The following is a 22,836-nucleotide window of genomic DNA, read 5'->3' as shown; positions in this document are numbered from 1 at the left end:
CATGCGGTATCTCAGGTGAAGCTACAGGCAAGCCTTGACTATTTGGGGACAAATTTCCTATATTCCTGTTCCATAATATTTAATAATCACAATGTTTTGAGGTTTTTATAGATATAAGTTAGACTTCTGAAAAAATAAAACAAAAATGAACAAAAAAAAAAAAACAAAACAAAATGGTAAATAGAAAATGCTAGACTTCATAAAGGAGAACAACTCTACAGAAATCTGTACCTCTGCGGGATCTTTTGAATTAGACAGTACCTGGGATTATTTTTCTTGTTATCTGCTACATTATTTAGAAAAGCGTTATACTACTGTTTCTCTTCCAAATAGACAAAGAAGGAAAAGTTAGTCTTCGACTGAGCACTTGTCCAAGATAACTGTTATGGTGTGGTTAATTTACTAAAGCACTAAACTGTGTTGGGATCTAGATTATCCTTCTTCTTGTAAATGATAAAAAGCATAGTTATAGCACAGATATAATAGGTGCCCAACAACTAATCTTAATCAAGAAATTTAGGATTCACCATTTGTCATTCTCAAAACTTTCATTGAGTTTTGTAGCGTATCTTTCTGAATGGGACTATAACTATACATATATATTATAGTCAAGAGCCAATTATCATTGCTTTTATGGTTTGGATACACTTGTCTAATTTAGATAAGGATAATAAAGAATCCATTTATTATATAATCCCAATGACGATAAAATGTCAGTCAAAGGGCAGCTTCTGTCTTAACTAAAAGGGAGCATGACCTCAAAAGCAGCCTACAAACAAAAAAAAACACCCCAGATAATGTAGTTTCAAAATTATTTACCTTCCCTACATAAAAATGTCCTAAATTTAGTTAAATTAGAACCAGAAGACAAGTGTACATGACCTTCTTTTTACCAGGGCAGACAAGAAAGGGTGTGCTCTAAGGTGGTGGCTAGTGGTGGTTTACAATTAGGTTAAAGAGGAGTAGTAGGGCATAATTTGTTGCTGTTGGATGTTCTCTGCAGAGACAAACATATATTATATTAAAGTAATTAAATCAGTTTTGGAACAGTTACGTGTCACCTAGTTCAGGCTTCAGCTTGTGCTGTTGTCTAGTTAAATGTTTAGAAAAATTTATGATTTGGATATATTGGGATACTGCAGACTTATAAAACCAAGGATAAAATCAAGGTCTGCAGATACTAATAGCTATCATTTTGTGGTCTTTATAGCAGTCTCGAGATTATGCTTAAGGTTCTGTTAAATATGTGTATTTCCATGCTTTTAAATATAGAGAAGTAGGCAGAAAGTTAGCAGAATTCAAGTTACTGAGACCACAACAGCACAGAGTGGAGCACTGACTGCAAAATACACTAATGGAGTATCTTTTCAAGTAGGTATATAATACAAGTTAGGTCTTTCTTATAGTATATATTATACTTTGTGAAAGTAAACATCAGTAATTTCATTTCACTGGTGGATTATGCATATCTACAAAACTAAAGATCAGTGAGGAGGGATAATGGATATGTTCGGTTTGTATTTAAGGCTACAGCTGGGCTTACATTTAAGGACAGGAGTAGGAACAAAGAGAACTGGGAAAGCAGAACTCGCATTATTCGTGGATCTTCTAACCCTCGGAAACAAAGAGGAAGAAGGAGTGATGAAAAGAGCTGATAATTATACTAAAATCTGATAAAAATATAAATCATGCAGTTCAGACTCAGGCTATGACCAAAGGAGGAAATTAAAACTTTATGAACTTAAATTTATAGATGCTGCATACCTCAAAAACCTAAACGGGTGATGGCACTGTGCAGATAGAATTGTTTTTCAGTTTTCAGCTACAAACTGAATTGCAACTGGTGTTGCAATTGTATCCTGGGCTGCGTCAAAAGCAGTGTGACCAGCAGCTCAGCGAGGCAATTCTCTCTACTCCACTCTGCTGAGACCCCACCTGAAGTATTGTGTTCAGCTCCGTGGCCCTCAGCATAAGAAAGACGTGGACCTGCTCGAGTGGGTCCAGAGAAGGGCCACAAAGATAATCAGGGGGCTGGAGCACCTCCAGTACGATGACAGGCTGCGAGAGTTAGTGTTGTTTAGCTCAGAGAAGAGAAGGCTCTGGGGAGACCTTATAGCAGCCTTCCAGCACTTAAAGGAAAGATGGGGAGGGACTCTTGATCAGGGAGTGTAGTGATAGGATGAGGGGTAACAGTTTTAAACCATAAAAAAGAGGGTAGACTTAGACTAGATCTAAGGAAGAAATTTTTCACAATAAGGGTGGTGAAACCCTGGCACAGGTTGCCCAGAGAGGTGGTAGATGCCCCATCCCTGGAAACATTCAAGGTCAGGCTGGACGGGGCTCTGAGCAACCTGATCTAGTAGAAGGTGTCCCTGCCCATGGCAGGGGGGTTGGAACTAAATGATCTGGAAGGGCCCTTCCAACCCAAACCATTCTGGGATTCTATGATTCTGACTTGACTCTGTTGCCCTGCTCCAGGGCTGGAGAGGTGGCCTCACGCTGCAGCCTGGCTTGCCACCTTCCCTGTCCCCAGGGTGAACAGAGGATTTACACTTCTCTGACTAAGGATTTTAGTTTTGGCTGTGGTCTGCAGCCTCTTGAGAGTCAAGTTGTTGCAATTATCGCCTGCCCACTTCTTCCCAAGCAGGAAAACTTAATCCAGTTTAGGCTCTCTCTACTGTCTTACCCCAAAAAAAGGAAATACACCAGTGTCAGGGAGGAGATAGGGCATTAGGAGTAGGAGCTGAAGGGAGGAGAGGATTCTGCTGGCACTCACTGAGATCAGCTCATTACAGCCCTGCAGCTCGAGGAGACCATAGCATGGCTAAAAAGGGGTAGCATTTGCAATCCCAGAGGGTAATTCCCAAACGCCCCCGTCAGTGCACACTCAGAAAGAAAGTTGCAAAACTTGCTACTTCCTCCTTTTCCTTTTTTTTTTTTTTTTTTTTTTTTTTCTGGCCTTGCCCTGATTTTCCTGAGGGCTCTGTCCGTGCAGCTTCATGCCCCAGCCTGGCTCTTGGCCAGTGGGGTCACTACAGCAGTGGCAGGATCAGTGTCACAGGGGTCCCTGCCGGGCACCCAAATGGAATATGAAAGTCGCAGTCCCATGCCCAGCGCTTCCCCTTCTGTGGTTTCCTTGCCTTCTCCAGCTCAGCAAAACTGGGCGATCCTGACATAAATTTGCTTTGTATGATGAACTCATTTTCTCTCCTTGAAAGTTCTGGGTGAATAAAAGGAGGGCAGCAGCAGCAGGGGCCGAGCACTGTGCAGAGGACAGCCCTGCAGCCACCCCAGCTCCAGTCCCGCTCATGGTTCCCTTGGCCCCTTGGCCCCTGACCGTGAAGGTCATAGAATAGAATTATAAAATCATTTAGGTTGGAAAAGACCCTTGTCCTGGTTTCAGCTGGGATAGAGTTAATTTTCTTCATAGAAGCTAGTGTGAGGCTGTGTTTTGGATTTGGGATGAGAAAATGTTGATAATGTACTGATGTTTTCAGTTGTTGCTAAGCAGTCAAGGACAGCCCGGCTTTTCATGCTGGCCTGTCAGTGAGACGGCTGGGGGTACACAAGAAACTGGGAGAGGACACAGCCAGGGCAGCTGACCCAGGCTGGCCAAAGGGATATTCCATACCATATGATGTCATGCTCAGTATATAAAGCTGGGGAGAAGAAGGAAGGGGTTGGAGGGACGTTGGGAATTATGGCATCTGCCTTCCCAAGTAACCATTACCTGCTTCCCTGGAGATGGCTGGACACCTGTCTGCCCATGGGAAGTGGTGAATGAATTCCTTGTTTTGCTCTGCTTGCATGTATGGCTTTTGCTTTACCTGTTGAACTGTCTTTATCTCAACCCATGAGTTTTCTCACTTTTACTCTTCCAATTCTCTCGTCCCACTGTGGGGAGTGAGCGGGTGGCTGCGTGGGGCTTAGTTGCTGGTTGGGGTTAAACCACAACAACCCTTCAGGTCATTAAGACCAGCCATTAACCTAACACCACCAACTCCACCACTAAAACATGACACTAAGTGGCATGTCTTTTAAATACCTCCAGGGATGGCAACTCAACCACTTCCCTGGGCAGCCTGTTCCAATGCTTGACAACCCTTTCAGTGAAGAAATTTTCCCCTGATATCCAATCTAAACCTCCCCTAAACGATGCAACTTGAGGCCATTTCATCTTGTCCTATTGCAAGGACAACCTCCTTGCAGGTAGCTGTAGAAAGCGCTAAGGTCTCCCCTCAGCCTCCTTTTCTCCAGGCTAAACAGCTCCAGTTCCCTCACCTGCTTCTCCTAAGACTTGTTTTCTCTTGAATCTGAAAGTCGCAGTCCCATGCCTGGCACTTCCCCTTCTGTGGTTTCCTTGCCTTCTCCAGCTCAGCAAAACTGGGCGATCCTGACATGATTTCCCCAGTATGACATTCATTGTCTTTCCTTGAAACCCTGCACCCACCCAGCAGCCAAAGGATAAAAGGAGGGCAGCGGCAGCAGGGGCCGAGCATCGTGCAGAGGAAAGCCCTGCAGGCACCCCAGCTCCAGCTCTTCTCGTGGTTCCCTCAGCTCCTGCAGCACCATGAAGGTCCCCATAGCCGCCCTCGCCGCCCTGCTCCTCGTGGCCACCTGCTCCCTGGCTGAGCCCCACTTCGGTGACTCCAGCGTTGCTGCGTCCCCCGAGAAGCCAGGTTCGCTGTCCCTCCTGCGGAGAGAGCCCCATCCCCACTGACAAGACCCTTGTGTCCATGGGGAGGGCTGGGAGCAGGTGGTCACCACCAGTGCTGGGATAGGGGCTTCCAGGGGGTGTCCCCAGGGGATACAGCACAGGTGATGGCAAATCCCCTGGGAGCACTAGGCAGAGCCTCTGCCACAGTGTGGGCCCTCACTGGGGCTGTCTCTCTGCCCCCACAGACATCGTTCCCATCACCTGCTGCTTCAGCTACCTGCAGCACCCCATCCCGCGCAGCCTCATCGCCTCCGCCTACACCACCAGCAGCAGATGCACCCAGCCGGCAGTGATGTGAGTACCCACCGCTGCCGGGGGTCAGGGAGTCATGGCCGGGGAAGTGTCCCACATGTGTCCAAGGGTGGCCGGGAAGGGGCAGAGGGCACGGCCAGGGACACTCGGGGCGCTGCCAGTGGGACCCAGTGCAGGCATTCCGCTGCCCCGGCCGAACGCCCCAACGTTGGCTTTCTCCTGGCAGCCTGGTCACAAAGAAGAGGAGGAAGCTGTGCACAGACCCCCAGGCAGCCTGGGTGCAGGCACATCTGGAGCACTTCCAGACGCTGGAGTACTGACCCTTCCTCGCTGCCACACCAGTGCAGGGGGCTCAGCCCCCCGGCACCAGACACACAACAGGGTGCTTGAGCTGCATCCTTCTCCAACAGGAAGGTTTATTCTAATTGACATATATTTGTTAAACTAAATTTTGCTTGCTAAGAAAATGAAAATACAAAAATTATTTAAAAAGTATCAACATGGCTGTTAACGAGGAGTCAGGACTTTCAAAGCCTAAATAAAGTATTTGCATTACCAGATCCTTTGGGTGTCTCTGAAGTCCCTGCTGGAGCCCAGACATGTGAGAAGTGACTCACGGGGACCCCCTTGCCCTCCCCACACCCTGGTTTCACTGCTTCCCCCTGGGCAGGGCAGCCTCAGCCCCATGGCAGCTCCCACAGTGCTTCCCCCTCCCCAGTCAGGACTCAGCTCCTGCCCCCCAGCATGACCCACATGTCCCTGTGGGGTGACACCGGCATCTCGCCCAGGGGTTGCCTGTTCCTCGGGGCTCTCCCCACACAGCATGTGTGCAGCCAAGTCACAACCCCCTGGGCCGGGCAGCCCCACAGGGCAACCGCCGCCAGCTCAGTGACGTTTGCCTCAAACACTGGAGGATCAGGGCGGTCTTCAATCACAACAATGTCCCCACGCCCAGCCAACTCCTTCACTACAGCCCCTTGTGGTGATGGAGCTGAAGTCCAAGCATTGCAGGGTGCTGTGGCCTCTCAGTTCACTGTCCCACGGCACTGCCCGAGAAGCAGGCAGGAGCCTCATGTGCACCTCCTCCCCCAAAATGAAGTGTCAGGCCCCCAAGGAGGAAGGTGAGTGCAGAATAACTCCCTGGGCACCTGCCAGAGGGGATTTTGGCCAGTTCCCAGCTGTGCAAGCAGAGGCCCCTTGTGCCGTGGGAACGTGCTCTGCCCTCTCCTCCATCCCGCTCCTGGTGTTACCCCTACCAGCACCCTGGTGCGGTGCTGGGGGTGACGGTGCCGCTGTCCCCCAGCAGCGTGTGGGCAGGCCGACTGTGACCCAAGGTCACTGGGCAGTTGTTGTGCTGGCATGACCGGCTCTGCATCCATGAGAACTTCCTGGTGAGTCCCCAGGGCTCGACACCCTCCGGTCCCCAGCCCTGCATCGCCAACACCCCCAGCACACACCTTCCTCTCCCCTCTTGCAGTACCACACCAGCAGGCTGAGCCAGAGAGGGGATGATGAAGAGGGTTTATATGGCTTCCTCTTCCCTGACATCCAGCAGGAGCTGAAGTGGGTGGCACAGAAGGTGAGGCCGGGAGGGAACGTGTTCCCACCATGGTCCTCATGCCCTGTGGCCGGCACTACACAGGCCAGCAACCCCCAACGGATGCTCTGGCAGTTGTCTACAAGTAACTCACCAGGTCCTCATTTATCCAAAAAGGCTCATTTCTGCAGAAACTGGGGATTTTGAGAGGGTACCTGGCTCTATCAGTGGCCGGTATCACTGTACAGGTGGCCCAGCGAAATGTCACAGGGCTGGGCAAGGGCTAACCGGGCTCCCCAGTGGGGTACGGCGCTGACACTGGCTGTCTCTGTGCCATCCCCAGAGGAGGCCGAGTGAGGGCATATTTGGACAAAGCCAGCAGCACCCTTGCAAACCCTCCACGCTTATCCTACGCTCCCCGCATCTTGGCTGGCTAGGCTCAGCCTGCAGACCATATTGCTGGGATAGATGGGGATGAGAAAGGCCACAACTGCTCTCATTTCCAGAGCTCAGTAACAGAGTATTTGAAATGCTGGGAAGTTTCTATCACTTGCACAAAATTTCAGATGTATATAGAACATGTGAAGGGGCAAATTCAGTGGTGAATGGGTTTTGGTAAACCTGAAGCCAGAAGCAGCTGGTCCAGCTCTTACACTGAATCTTAAAGGAAAAGATCTCCCAACACTGTACACAGAACAATGCTATTTAAATCATGTTCAAACCTCTGAACACAGAATCATAGAATAGTTTGGGTTGGAAGGGACCTTTAAAGGTCATCTAGTCCACCCGCCTGCAATGGGCAGGGACATCTTCAACTAGATCAGGTAAGCATAACTAGATGAGGAAACATAAGCTTCAAAGACCTCCTCTCTTATTCTACCAGGAACACTGCACTGCTCCATGAGTGCCACTAGACTTCCTTCTGTCTTTCTTTTAACTAAGACTTTCTCTGATCTTTTTACTGCTTTGTAATGACATCCTCATTCCAAATTTCTCTAATTTTGTTTTCCAAGTGAGCAGAGGGAAGACAGACTTCTGGGTGTGATCCACATCACGTTTTGTTAACATTTCTTTTTTTAATAAGGACAATAAAGAATGAATACACAAAAAGCAGTGGTCCATCAACTCAGCAACAACCCTCTGGGACAATGCAAACAGTGAAGTCCACAATAGTTTAACACTTCCACTGCTTATCTCAGTTTAGACACAGTTCCAGGGATTAAGCTGAGCTACTTTTCAACTGTGCTAGGGAAAAATGAAGGGGGAATTTGACCCAGAGTACACAGGAAAGGGAAACAATGGGGTTGATTTCCCATTACCTCCCATAAACCTTATTCCCATTACCTTACCATAAAGCTATGCAAAACTACACTCAACACACCTGTAAGAATTTATATAGCATGGAGGTCTAATTTATTTGCAGAGAGCCTGAAAACTCAATCAATACTTCAAATTACAGGCAAGATGAAACCACCTGTTCTAAAATGACTCAACAATGCATATGTATACTGTAATAATGAGACTAAAACAAGTTTTAAATCTTAACATTGATGTGAAGAGCTCTGCAAGATTTGGGTAAGACTGATGGGCTTCTTTTCCCGTCATAATTTCGCTATACTTCAATGCTCACTTCAGCTGCATCTTCAATGCAATAGATACTGTAATACTTTTGCCCGCTTCTGCAATTTAGTCTGACAGCAACAGCTTCTAAGTTTGTATGACTGAGGATCTCTGCACTGACTCGGGAAAACACGGACGAGAAAAGACAAGATGTTGATACTGCTGACAAGGCAAAAATGAGAGTCCAGTAAAAATCCTCCCCAGGGCATGGTTTTCAGAAATCTCATTATAGTTTAGCCAATCTATTTGTTTTCATAGGACTGATTTATAATGCATGAAGATTTGATGTTGAGAGTACTACAAAGTTACGCTTTAATTTGCTCAAGGTCACGCATGAGATGTGAGGTGAATTTATAAAGCAAACCTTTGCCGCCACCACCAGCTGGGCTCAGGAAAGTAATCCCACCACTACCTTGCTAAATAACCTCAACACAAATGCTCAACTATGCCAAAGACCCCTTACTACACAACCTTTGCGGTATGCAGAAGAGGATTCATCAAGAGAAAGAATAGCTTTCTTCACCGCCTGCCCCTCCGAAACAACCACATGGAGTGTGCTCTGCATCTCCTGCACTACTTTCATAGCAGCTCAGTTTTAGCGGATTTTTTTAAAACCAGGGAGGATATATACCAACCCTGAATTAAAATATCAGGCATTTTTGTGGCATCATAGTTTGTTTTTTTTAATACAGCTTGACATAATCCCCTGCAAAGATTTCACATTGCTTATGGCACTTCTTGGCTGCCTACCTGAGGAGGAAGCACTGCGAAGGGAGGTCGGTGCCATGCAGGGCCCTCCCTGCCCCAGAGCTGCACTCAGCACACGCCACCAACCTCAGGGCCATTCCCATAGTCCACGCCTCGCTAACAACCCCATCTTCTCGCTATTACATTTTGCACAGTCCTCCTTCTCCCCACACCGTCAAACCCTATGTGCTGTCCTGGGCAGAGGTGCCCTCCACTACCCCCTCCAAGGCAGGACAGAGTCCTTCTTCCCCCCACATTCCTGTCTTCCCCCAAGATCCTGTTCCTGCCTTGCGCCCTTCCTGAGCTGCCTCTTCTTTTTCCGTACACTCTTGAACCCTGTGGCAATATCTGAAAACTTTGTTCGATCAAAGGGGTGGTGTTTAACCCATCGTGTCTCCGCTTCCTCACATAGCTGGTAGCAGTGCCTCACTGAGGGGCACAGAGGGTGCAGAAGAGCGTGCGCTGTAGTTACTGCAGGCCGCGAAAAAAAAAACAAAAAACCAAAGCAAAACCACAAACCCTGCCACATTGTTTGTTTTGTGAAGCAAACACTCAGGAGAATGACACCACGCCACTTGAAGAGCCCAAACCAAATTCTCCTCACGCTACCGAGACCCCAAACTAGTCACTAGGTTTTCTACCGAAACCGGATTTTCAGCCTCTTTTTCTACACACACAAACTTTTCACCCGCAGAGGAACGCGCGGAACCTTCACCTCCGCAGCCGCCCGCTCGGGGACCTGAGGGCGGGACGCCGCACGGCATCCCGGGACTTGTAGTTCTCCGGCCAGCGCGACATGGCGGTGCTGCGGGCGCTGGCGGCTCTCGGTGCCGCGCTCCTCCTTGCCGTGGGTGCCCAGGCCAGCAAGTACTCCCGGGAGGCCAACGAGGGGTTGGCGGCCGGCGGCGCCAAGCGGTGGGAGGCTGGGGAGTTCCGGGTGGTAAGGCTGAACCAGGTCTGGGAGAAGGCGCAGCGGGTGAGTGAGGCGGCGCGGGAGGAGCGGGGACGATGGCGGCGCTCTGTGGGCGTGCTGCTGCAGAGCTCTGCGGGGGAAGGCCCTCGCTCCCTCAGGAGATGGGGTGCGGCGGGAGAAGCGCTGCGGGCGGTGGTTGAAGCGGGAAGTTTGCGTTTGTGGGGAAGCCGAGGCTGCGCTGCCCGGCGTCGCCTCGACAGGCCGCGGCGTGGGGCTGGGTCTCCGGTCTGCGGTGGCTTTTGTTTGGTGTTCGGGCCTGGCTGCTCCTGATGGGCAGCTCAGAGCAGGATCCGCACAGCCCCGCTCCCAGGTCTTCTCTCGGGAGGTATCTCCTTGCTATATGTACCCGTCTCATGGGAAGTGTTGACCCTTCCATGTTTAAATCCAGCAGTTAAACCTTATGCCCAGGAAGTGGAAGAGAGAGTGAAGTCCCTCTGGTACCATGGAGGGAGCATCAGAGATGGGCTCCTGCACTCTCTGGTTGAAATCTTTAGCCCTTTTGTTAAGGGGTGTGAGGCTCTCGTCCTATCTGAAGGCAGTGGCCTTAGCATGGGACAGGAGCTCATTGCACAGAAGAGTAAGAAACCCTCCGCCGTGGTGGTTATGTCACCTATGGTATTTCATTCATACCAAGTGATGTAGTCACATGCAGGAGGACCAGCCAATGGGTGTCACCATTCCCACATGAGTGCCTTAATTTTTACAGTGGTACTTGAGTTTCTCTCACTCTGAGCTAAAAAAATACTTAATTAAAGTGAAAATACAGTAAAAATACTTAATTGCAGTGGAAATATTTCATTACAGTGAAGCAGAACAGCTCCAACAGGAGGGGAGGAGGGCTTTGCACACCCATATTTATCCCCTGAGCATTGTGGAGCATGGAAGTTAAGGTCATGGCTGGTAAAGGTTCAGGCAAAGGTTCAAAAAAAGTTCTTTCAGGCAGAGGAATATAGTTAATATTAATCCTGGATTTCCTGTATCCTGGATAGACATTCCCCAGCCTGAACTATTGAATTAGAGGCAGGACATCCCTGGGTTTAGTTAAAAAATGGAACCCCTGCCATAATGCTGCCTCCCACTGGGCCAAAGAAGGTGTCAAAAGTACTTCTTCCCTCAATGGCAGAAGGATGAGATTGGGCATAGGGCAGTGTGTGGTAATGAAACTCCAGCTGTGAACTGACAGCTGAAGAAGAAACAACATGGACACTAGACATAAACTGTAATGATAGTATTGCCAGTGTCCTGTTACATCTCCAATTACAACTTTTTTTCATACCAGGGTCTTCTGGAATTCAAATTTGAGATGCTTTACATCATCTACGTTAAGTCTTGGTACTGAAGACGCTAAAATGTAAAATGGAGTTAATTCTGTCAGGGTAAAGAACTAAGCTTTAGTAACTTCTATATGTGTAAGCCAGATTTTACAGAGGCAACACCTACTTGAACTAAATTTGCCACCATCTAAATTTCACTTTTGAGTACAGTTGACACCTAGCCTGTGTTTTAGTGGTTTTTCACTATGTCTGGGCAAGGTCTGAAATCCGAGGAAAACTAAGCCTGTGTATTAGACCTGCTTTGAAATATTTGTGTGTGCCAATGCTGAACTCTGTCCTTCATTTTGGTAGTGGTAGAGATAGTACTGAAAATAAGGAACTCCTTTGTTTTTACATAAAAGATCGATACCGCAATTGAGCATTGCAACACACAGCTGGATGAGTAGTGCTTCAGAAAGCCCAAAAACGTTACTTAGTGGGAGCCAGGAGCTGGCAAGCCAGAATTCATTCCTGTTTCCCTGAGGGAGGGAGGATTTGATCCTTCTGCAGCATCTCAGTTCATAGGTATATGTTTTATGTAAAAATTTTAAAAAGTAATTTTTGATACAAGAGTTCTTTTTAGTGAGACCCTAACTCTGTAGTTATTTGAACCAAGTGAAAATTAGATTTCATAAGGTATGTGGTTTGTCCTGCTAGTCTCTATCAATCCACTGTGCTGTGGTTGTTGCTATTTGTGTAGTTCTAGCCCACATCGGGGCTTCCTGGCCATCCCAAAGCAACTAGTGGGCTGCAGGATTTAGGGCATGTTACACCTGAAAAATCTGTAGTAAAGAACCCTTTTGTCTCAGAAGCAAGGGTGTAGATAATAATATTGCAGGTAATGATTGTAGTCAGACAAACAGCAAATGACTTAATTGTTGTAATGTTTCACAGATTTCCAGTGCTCATTCCCAGAATTGCCAGGTACCTATCTTGGATATTAATGTCCAGAGCATAAGGAATAAGCATAAGGAACTTGGTGCTTTTTTATTTAATCATTAAACTTAGCTTTCTTTTCATCGCTGCTTCTGGTTAGTAAAGCGATGTGGAGTCTTATCTGTTGACATTTTTACCTGGTGTCATTTGGGGTCCTACATGAAAGGATCTTGAAGGAAGCAGTTCTTGAACTATATGCTTTAAATTAGCCAATGTATTCACTTTTGTGTTATATAAATAGGACAGGCAAGGGTCTTCCAACAGGTTTCAAAGGATTTATAATGTTTAAAAGGACAATTACTTGAGTTTCTTACCAAATTATAATGAGAATCAGAAAAGTATACCAGAAATTGGGAGAAATTTTAATAGAATCTTTCTTTTTCAATAAGCTTAATGTACTTCCTTTTTTTTTTATTAAGAGTTTAAAATGTTTGATTGATGATGAGATGTCTCCAAACTTTATGTTTGGAAGTTCTGATATTCTTCTCTGGAACTTTTAGACAACATAAAACAGTGCATGTTCATGAGATTGCACTAGCTGCAGAGAGTATCTAACATAAAATGCATTGTGTAATCTTTTACACAATAGTGTGTCTCTGATGATAAAGTCATACATTTAAAAGATTATATTTTCCTATTTTTGCAGTAGGAGCTGAATTAATTGTTATCTAAGTTACTGCCGTTGATCTTTTTTCCTGGATTGCTCAGCCTAACAACATATTAAGTCCACACTACTTCAATGCTGACATTAGAGTGCAAAAATACTGAGATTATCAGTCATTTCCTTCACAATTTATAGCAAACTTTTTCACTCAATCTTCCTCCTGAAGCATCAGGATGCAATTCTTGCTGAGCAAAGCATTGTTACTTGGTGCCACTGCAGCAATGACACCAGCTTTCTGGGTCATCCTGTTCCAGAAAAGCAAGTAAGTACGTGATTAAGGTTTTTTTGACTTCAGCACATACTAAAAATCATAAATAAAGTGATTCCTTCCAAGTGCTTATCTTCTATCGAACAGTTCCCCAAAAGTAGATTGTAAAGAAGACAGTAGGGATGCTCCTTTGCTTTAGTATTAGATGACTCAGGAGTTTTAATGTGTTCTGTAAATTTTATATTTGCCTGTGATTCTAACTACTCTAGATTTTAGTAAATCATTTCAGTAAGCCAAGTGCCAGACACAGAAGAAAAACTTAATTTAAAAATTAACAATAATTATATTCAGAAGCACAAGACTAATTAATAGGACAGCAGAAACAATAATGCACATAGGATCCTGAATTCCTGTCAATAGGAATTTAGTGCATTAGCACAAAATAATGACATTTTTCCTAATTATTTTCAAATAACATGCTGACACTCAAATGAATTTCTGAATTACCTCCAGTAAATAAGTTTGTCCTAGGACACATGAGCCCAGCTGGTTCAGAGCTGGATGTGAGCTTCCAGGAGCTGGCTACTCAGTGGTCAGAGGTAGAAGGACGCAAACTGCTCAGGCAGAATTGTATTGGAATTCACACTGGTGACATGTTTTTTGATCCTTCTCTCTCTTCTTTGGGCTTTTACTTGCCTCACCTGCTTGTTATTAACATGTGCGCATGCGCGCGTGCATGCACATACACACACACCCCCCAGAAGTTCTGAAGCATTGATATGATTTGTTACATTTCTTTGTTCTAAACTGAATAACTAAAGTGTCCAAAATCTGGAAGTTCAAAAGTTTAGGCTCATCCTACAGCAGTGCTGCTTAGCCAACTGCATATTACTCATTGTCTCTGTTCGTGTTTTCTCTGTATTTCACAAAATTTCAAGCTGACCTACCATTCTTTTAAATCTTAATTTTTTTTTCACAGCTTCAGCCTCCATATCTTTTCTCTGTGTTCTCTTATGTGTGACAGGAATGTGTCTAGATTTTGCATGTTTTTAATGCACATAAACCATATTAAGAAGTGGTCTTAGAAAATTTTGCACGTTGACCATAGTAAAAGTTGCTGATAAGTGGCTCTTTTTGACATGCAAGGCCATCCTCAGTGTCCTGGTAGTCTGCAAAACCATACTGACAAATAAAATTTACTAACTCACTGTAACTATGTGGTTAGAAGGTGGTCTGCAAGAAATTTCACACGTGGTGGCAATGGCATGTTGTTTGGGAAGTTTGGTCCTTACTGCCTTTTGTGAACTAGTGAAACTGAATAGATTTAAATAATATTTTTCTTTACATTCTTTGTTGTTGGTACCGGACATTTTTAAAGTAGAATCATTTTTGGTAGAATCATAGAATGGTGTGGGTTGGAAAGGACTTTTAAAGGTCATCTAGTCCACCCCCCCCTGCAGTGAGCAGGGACATCTTCAACTAGATAAGGTTGCTCAGAGCCCCGTCCAACCTGACCTGGAATGTTTCCAGGGATGGGGCATCTACCACCTCTCTGGGCAACCTGGGCCAGTGTTTCACCACCTTCATTGTGAAAAATTTCTTCCTTAGATCTAGCCTAAACCTGCCCTCTTTTAGTTTAAAACCATTACCCCTTGTCCTATCACTACAGGCCCTGCAAGAAAGTCTGTCCCCCCATTAAAAGCCCCCGTTTAAGTACTGAAAGGCTGCAATAAGGTCTCCCCAAAGCCTTCTCCTCTCCAGGATGAAGCAGCCCAACTCTCTCAGCCTGTCCTCACAGGAGAGGTGTTCCATCGCTCTGATCATTTTTGTGGCCTCCTCTGGACCTGCTCCAACAGGTCCATGTCTTTCCTGTGCTGAGGGCTCCAGAGCTGGACGCAGCACTGCAGGGGGGGTCTCACCAGAGTGGAGTAGAGGGGCAGAATCCACTCCCTCGCCCTGCTGGCCACACGGCTTTGGATGCAGCCCAGGATACTGTTGGCCTTTTAGGCTGTGAGCAAACATTGCTGGCTCCTGTCCAGCTTTTCGTTGACCAGTACCCCCACGTCCTTCTTGGAAGGGCTGCTCTCAATCCCTTCATCCCCCAGCCTGTACTGATACCAGGGGTTGCCTTGACCCAGGTGCCGGACCCTGCATTTGGCCTTGTTGAACCTTATTAGGTTCACACAGGCCCATTCCTCAAGCTTGTTCAGGTCCCTCTGGATGGCATCCTGTCCCTCAGGCGTGTCAACCGCACCACTCTGCTTTAGAAAGCCGTCCTGTAAAAGCAGGGAAAAAATGCCATTTAAATATTACTCGAAGGAACACCCAGGAAAGACACAAATTTTTAACCCTTACGTAATTTCACTGTTGTCCAAGTAGCTGAAGAGCTGAGAGAGAAGGCTGTGTTCATAGGCAGTGGCTCATACCTTAAGGCCCTTAAATTCAGATGGATACATAGCATTAAAGAAACAAATGCTGTGCTATACTGGCTTCTGAGGTAGCATTGTAGTAAGAGGTGACTCCACATAACTGAATACAAATCTTTCTCTGTTCTTATTAGCTTCATCTCTCTGCTGTGAAACTGGCAGAGTTGCACAGTGATCTAAAAATACAGGAAAAGGATGAGCTAAGCTGGAAAAAGCTGAAGGCTGAAGGGCTAGATGAAGATGGAGAGAAAGAAGCCAAACTTAGACGCAACTTAAATGGTAAGATATATCTCTGCAGAAGAGGTTTAGACTTTGCATTAGACACGTACACAGTTAGACACCTGTGTTTGTGTTTGAGTCATTAAATAACAGGTTGTCTTTCAAGACACTGAGCCCACACAGTTCTTTGGAGGTCAGTTGGGAGCTGCAGGAGGCTAACAGCTTCTTTTGCTCCTGATGTTTTCAGAAGAGGTCATTAAACCTGGGACCGCTGTGTCTTAAGCTGTTAGACTATGCACTGTGAGCTGCAAAATGCAGCGCTGCACATCAAGGATATAGCCAATCTCTCATGTTCCATACATCCGTGGTTCTAATGTTTCTGTATCTTCTATTTTCCTGCAGTCATTATGACTAAATATGGAATGAATGGAAAGAAGGACTCTCAATTAGTTGATACCAACTACATTAAAGACGGTACAGAAAGTGATACACTAGATGATCCAAGACTGGAAAAATTATGGAGCAAGGTGGGTAAGATTTCCAGGAACTGCAGTATAGGAAATCAGTATTTCTTCATTGAACTACAGTCTCTGTCTTCTGAGACTTGAAATTGAATGGCTTTACTACTCCATTTTTAAGTACTGACCAAGCTGCTGTGCTCTGTAGCTCACATAATTGTGCCCTGAGGACATCCCACCTGCATCCAGGTAACTATGTGTGGCAGACTCTCTTTGCCAAAGAAAACACACGCATCAGTTTGTGTGGAGGGCAAGATCCTGAGTCCACTGAGGACAGAGTTTTTCCTCAAATTTCCTTTTGTGTGACTATTAGGCTGTGTGGTGGAATACCTTTGCTGTTTTTCCTGGTTTTCTTATTGCTGTTTTTCCTGGTTTTCTTATTGCTGTTTCTAGGCTTTTTTAAAAAGATGCATTTAAAATAGAACCATTTCATAGAATGTTTCTAAATAAAATATATAGTGTGCAGTGTTAAATAAGGACTTTCCTAGCCTGGTATTCAAGTGTAACTTTCCAGGATTTGCATTAATGCATTAAAAAAATAGGAAGTTTACTGTTTGTTTGGGCAGTTAAAACTGGCAAAATCATCACCTACAAAAATTAAATAATTCAAGGTTTTAAAAATAAGTAGTCATGTAAAGCAAAGAATTCTTAGACCAGTCTAGTGCAGTGGTAGTAAAGCAGAGGAAAAGATTTGCTGGGTTTTAAAATGTTGCTGTAACTAGATATAGCTCTGGCAAGGGACATGATGTCATGTGCTTTGGGGAACAGTAAAGTGCATTAGATAGAAATATTCCCAAAGTAAAAAAAGGGTTGGGGCTGAATAGGTGACAGAAACATTCACTTTTGATCATGCGTTGCAGCAAATAAGTCACCAGATTTGTGGGCAGTGCTCCAACTGTCTGACCGGTGCTTCCCTAATTGGTAAAAAGTAGTCCAGTGAGGAACAAATCACTGCAGAGCCAATGCATAGCAGTGATAAAATCTTCACTTACCAGTAGACTAAAATTAGGTTAAGACTATGCTAATATCAGGCTGCATCCCTCATGCAACAGTCCCCTTACAGTTGCATATGGAACTTCATGGCCCTTATTTCTGTATGAAATGGTTTTCCAGGGAATAGAAATGACAGACACTTTTCATGGGGTATTCCAAAGCAAGTCTAGCTTTGTAAGTCTGAAGCAAACTTCATTTTGACATGATTAAATCCACCATATCTGCCAATGTCTACATCCTGCCCTCATACTAATATAAAGGGATTTAAAACAAAAGATCTTAAGGAAAAGCTGGACTTAATAATTTTATAAATGTGTTGGGAAGTGGGATGAAATTTTGGCAGCTGAGTGCACTTAAAAGCACTTGGCCTGGGAAGCATAATGAGCCCATGTTTCTTTCAGGCCAAAACGTCTGGGAAGTTCTCTGATGAGGAGTTGGATAAGCTTTGGCGAGAATTTCAGCATCACAAAGAAAAAATCCGTGAATACAATATTCTGCTGGAGACTGTGAGCAGGACAGAAGGTGCCTGAACGTTTCTCTGATGTTCCAAGATCAGTACAACTCTTTTCTCTGCCCATTGTTTCCAAGTTTCTTTGAAATTCCTGAAGTCTGACATTTCTGTCAGAACTGCTTGCAGATGCTGACATTTCCAGCTACTTGCTGGGTTTAGTTCTGCATTAGCTGCCAAAAATCTTGCCAGCTGGTGAAAATGTTGCCATTTCAGTTTTCTGATTCTGCCTGTGTTTCAAGCAGGGAAGATACTATCAGATTAGCAATGATGATACTGGAAATTATGCAGCACCCATAGATCCACTGCTGCAAAATGTGGTCCTAAAGTCTGCAGAACATGCATGTTTTATCTCACCAGCTGGGAGCCCGAGGGGATGTACTTGAATATCTTAGGCACTGAGCCTGGTGTATACTAAAGTATCAAGGATCTGAAACCAACTTGCTATACTAATCCTAGCTACAACTGTTAGAGCCAAAGTATTCTAAAGCTTATAGGCAGTTTGATGTTTGCATTGTAGAGTCCAGGCTGGAAGCTGCTGGAAGTCATTTCAACATCAGATATCCTGATTGGTTCGTGAAATGCCCAGGGAAGAGGGCACAGGACTCATCAACCATCCCTATCCCATTTCCTTGGGATATTGCTAATCTAGGACAATAAGAACATTTCCTTACTAAAATCTTGGCTGGTGGCCAGTAGGAGTTAAAAGGCATTTCTATAATATCACCCTCTAGAGCACAGAGGGGCATCAATCTTAATATTGACCTGCAAAAGGAATTACTGCTCCTTAGACTGTGATGTTGATGCTTTTACACTCAGCTCAAATTCTAAGAACTTACCATCTTTTACTCATCTCAGATTTTGGGGGATATCTGGAGCTTTTGACCTATCAGGATTTGGCCTACAATCAATAACGCTTTTCTTCTTCAACAGATATCCACAAAAATGTTATCAACCCGTCTGAAGAGAACCTGGTAAAAGAGGAAATCTTGCACAACAAACACAGAGAACTCAAAGACAAGCTAAGAAGCATCAATCAGGGGTTTGAGCGTTTGCGTAAAGTCAGTCACCAGGGATATGACACAACCAGTGGTATGATACAGTGTTTTTTCTGCTTATTTGGGATTAATTTCATTAAAAAAAAATAAAAATCAGTTGGCAAGTAATAAGATGTAGTCACAGTATCACAGTACGTGGTGTGACCACAGTGGGCTGAAGATTACAGCCAGCCTGTTCTATTTAGAAGCCAACACTAGAAGCCTAATGAAAGGATAGGGACAACATGTAAAGAGGATAGTTCTGTCTTCCATGCCCACATGAGAAGGGATATTACGCCTTCAAACCCAGGAGGGCAGGTTTGAAGTGAGACAATGTGCAGGATAAGCAATGCCATTATTCAGTTCCTTGGGGTTTTTTTGCTTTTCAAAAAAAACTTGCTACAGCAATACTACAGTTTTAAGTTAGGTACTTGGATTTTTCTCCCTTTTCATCCAAATAGACCTATTAATAATGCAGTGCTTATATATCTGTGTGTATGTATGTGAGAAAGCATGCTCATCTTGCTTAGAAGCTGAACATAAAACCATTGTGTCCAGATTTTCACTAAGTGGTATGTATTTGTTTAGAATTCGAAGAACCAAGAGTGATTGATTTGTGGGACATGGCCAAATCAGCCAATTTCACTGAGAAAGAACTTGAATCTTTTCGGGTAAGTAGAATTTCAGTTAGATATTTTATGGAAAGATATTTTCCCACATAAAGAAACACTTGATGTTACTCTGAGTGCAATCACTTCTGTATTGCTCTTCAGACACCATAAAAAAAAAAAGTCATGCTTCTTTCTTAATATTTCAAATGGAGAAACATGTATGTAACCAGTCATATGCATGGTTCTGTTATAATCAGCAAAATGAAAATTCTGAATCCTGTGAAAGCAAGTGTTGCATATTTTAAATCTTTGAAAGACCAGGCCCTGCTTGTTTGTTTCCAGTGCATGAGGTTTCCCTCTCTTACCCAGTGTCTTAATGTAATTGCTTCTTTGGGAAGCAGTGTACCCAGCAATTCCACTCTGATGCCCACCTCTTGCACTGCTAACTTTCTGTGTTGGAGCAATGTTAACTGGCCCAAAAGTACCATGATGAAGACTGGTTTTCAAGGAAATACTGTAGAAATTAATTCCTGGGGGTTCATAATGTTGAATTTTTTTTAATTATTACTATTATTTGATACAAATTGTCTTGAGAAATTAATTTTTTTTCATCTGACTCTGCCTGTTTATCAGAATAGATATTAATTGATAGCCTGGGGAAGTAACTCTTCAGGGCTTGTTCATAGAGTTAAATGTACTTTTGATATTGTCTTACCCTCCAAGACACGGCTAGGGTCACCTTGAGCTTCTTTTCTGGACAAGGTAATGATAGAGTTTTAAATTCCTGTGACGGAGATTGAAATCTGTCTCTCTTAGATATCAAAGATCCATCTTATTTCTTTTAACTCACATACAGTCTGATTCTCTTATGAAGCAAACATTTTAATTACACTGATTTCAGTAGCCCTGCTTTTAAGAGTGTCAAAGGAAAGCCTGCTGAAGTCTGCAACAAGGCTTCTGCTGTTCTCAGTGGGACATTTTGGTCAGGACTGTACAATTGCATGAGAGGTAAATTTGGCCTTCATATCTGCCACAGTGAAAAAGAAAAAACCTTCCATAAGCAAGAACATGTACCTACTTAATAATTTTACTGTTTTAGTAGAAATCTTAATTCATGCAAATCCTGTTCACCAAACCTGTCTTGTTAGTGTGAATGACATCCTAACAAAAGTAAGACAGTAAGAATCACAGTGCAACATCTGCCTATTTAAAAAGTCCGTGAAAGCAGAATTAAAGAAACATGTGCCTTGTTTGAGCAGCTCAAGTTGTGTCTTCTCCTGAGTGGCCACAGTACTAACCTTCATGAAGGTTTCATAGTGAGACACAAATGCTGCTCTGCTGGTACATCATCTGAGAGGAGCAGCTAAAATGATTTATCAGAGCAGTAGAACCCCAAGCTGAGGTTATGAATGGAGTATGTAAAACAGACTGGAATGTTCTACAGGAAAAGGAAACTATTTTCTTGTAAGAAAAGTTGACCACAAAACCAGTCTGCTTTAAAAACTAAAGAAGATCTATTAGGATGATGGATTTTTTTTTTTCCAATTTTCTTGAAATGAGAGTAATTTTGTCAGCCACCTGGACTGAAACACACTAGTGACCAAAATTAAGTGGGCTTTTTCAAACGGGGATTTCACTGCAGGGTTTGAGTTTTTCTGGATGTAGTGCATAGAACTGCTGCCATAAGTGGCATGACAGTTTGGACTGTTCATATCCTCTTCACAGAGGACATGTCTTAAGACACAGAGAAACTGAATTTACTGCCTTGAAGTAGCAGAACAGGAGCATGCTGTGGTGGGTACAGATGTTACTTATTCTTTGGTCACCCTTGCAGTGTACCAGGTTGTCTGAGGACCGTCTCTGATATGTTCCTGAACACCACAGTTAGTTTGGCCACTGTCTTTGAGGCAAACTAAGAGGGCTTTTTGTTTGTTAATTAATTCTTCCTATTTCATATTCATCATAACAGACTGCAAACCCAGAAAACATTTAAGTCTGAGAAGAAAACAACAAATCCAGGATCTGATTTTGAAAACAGGCTTCTCTTAAAAATTGTTTGTCTCTACCCCCCACCCCCCCACCCCCATCCACCATTCTCATATATAAACTTTTATTTGGTGTTCACTGCTGTCGTCCCCTAACGCCTCACAGCCATCTGTGGTGGGATGTTTTCAGCACCTGCCTTCAAAATTGGGTGTCTGGGTGGTGATGATAATGTATTGTCCAGACATTCTTAAGAAGCAGGGAACTGAAAAAGCATTCTGTGCTTGACTTAGTAAAATAGCATTAGGGATGTCTTGGCAAGAAAAGAGAGAGGAAGCCTTGGAAAGAAAATCCTGTGAAGCTGTGTGTATTTGTTGTCTTAGGAGGAGCTGAAACACTTTGAAGCAAAAATTGAAAAACACCATCACTATCAGAAACAATTAGAGATTTCACACCAGAAACTGAAGCATGTAGAGGGAACTGGAGATAAGGATCATCTGAACAGAAACAAAGAGAAATATGCCATGCTGGAAGAAAAGACAAAAGAACTAGGATATAAGGTCTGTATAAATTCAGTGTATATACATGTTGAAAGTGTAACTCAGTAGTAGAGGATATGTAGATTACCCAGTGCTGATTTTTCATGCAACTTGAATGACTTCCAGAGGGGGAGTTCCAGGCACACCTGTGCTCCATGTTTAGTACAGGATATCCATAATTGTTTTTTATAGACCTAATTCTGAAATGCCTGAAATCTCCCTGGTCTCTATCTTCCTGTTGTCACGTACACTGATAGCAGAATCTGAATATATGATATTGATAATTCATTGTCTTACTAAAATTTGTTTGATGTGTTTTGTTTTCCTGCTAGGTAAAGAAGCACTTGCAAGACTTATCCAGCAGAATCTCTCAAGGTCTTCAACACAATGAATTATAAAAATTTGTTCTCCTTCATGGGATCAATCTATTAACACAAAACAGATAATGTGTTTTTTGAACAGAATTTACCAAGGAGTCCTTCTGAAATAGTAAGGATTGAACAGAGTTGTCCTGTAAGAAATTTTTTTTTTTGTCCACTTAATTGCCAGTTTTGTATTTGCACTATCAAATTAAATGACTAGACTATAAATTTAAGTTGCACATCTTGGATCATATAAAGCTTACATCTGAATCAAGTAACAGTCTTTGAAATAAGCAGTCATGTCAAAAGGAAAAATATGTGAACCCTCAGAGGATTCCTGCTAGTAAAAAAAAAATACTAATCTGATAGTCAGGAAAGGTATTCTGATCCATGAAAGTGAGGACTGAGGTACAGGAAGTTAAAACAGAGGCCAGAAAAGTCTTATTTCAGTGCCTGGCCTAATACATTACCTACTGAAGGTAACGAAAATATTTATATTTCTACTGACTTTGAGTAGTGGCTCAGAGCTGCACTGTGTATGACTCTCTTCATGTGAGAGAGGGAGGAAGAGCAAGGAGGGAACATACATTGAGGCCAATGCACACAATTTAGTTATAGACTAACACATCTGAAGTTCCTGAATGTATGTGTACAATTATCTTGTTCATGGTTG

The 22,836-nt window shown here is 43.9% G+C and overlaps 2 protein-coding genes across 2 annotated transcripts; both read left to right on the top strand.

The window, feature by feature from the left end:
* Positions 1–4,570: 4,570 nt before the first annotated feature.
* On the top strand, positions 4,571–5,289 carry LOC104613973 (C-C motif chemokine 3-like). The gene is made up of 3 exons (XM_010288173.1): positions 4,571–4,643; positions 4,903–5,011; positions 5,196–5,289. The coding sequence occupies exons 1-3, from the start codon at positions 4,571–4,573 to the stop codon at positions 5,287–5,289; spliced, it is 276 nt and encodes a 91-aa protein (XP_010286475.1).
* A 4,336-nt stretch (positions 5,290–9,625) lies between these two features.
* LRPAP1 (low density lipoprotein receptor-related protein associated protein 1) lies at positions 9,626–22,454 on the top strand. Its single transcript, XM_010288172.1, has 8 exons — positions 9,626–9,849; positions 15,528–15,672; positions 16,015–16,139; positions 17,525–17,645; positions 18,565–18,723; positions 19,257–19,339; positions 21,646–21,822; positions 22,134–22,454. The coding sequence occupies exons 1-8, from the start codon at positions 9,670–9,672 to the stop codon at positions 22,197–22,199; spliced, it is 1,056 nt and encodes a 351-aa protein (XP_010286474.1). The 5' UTR covers positions 9,626–9,669; the 3' UTR covers positions 22,200–22,454.
* Positions 22,455–22,836: the final 382 nt, after the last annotated feature.

Source organism: Phaethon lepturus, unplaced genomic scaffold, assembly GCF_000687285.1.
Source record: "Phaethon lepturus isolate BGI_N335 unplaced genomic scaffold, ASM68728v1 scaffold16215, whole genome shotgun sequence".
Lineage (NCBI taxonomy): Eukaryota > Metazoa > Chordata > Aves > Phaethontiformes > Phaethontidae > Phaethon > Phaethon lepturus.
The sequence above is the reverse complement of the archived record's forward strand: the minus strand, read 5'-3'. Positions and strand labels throughout refer to the sequence as shown.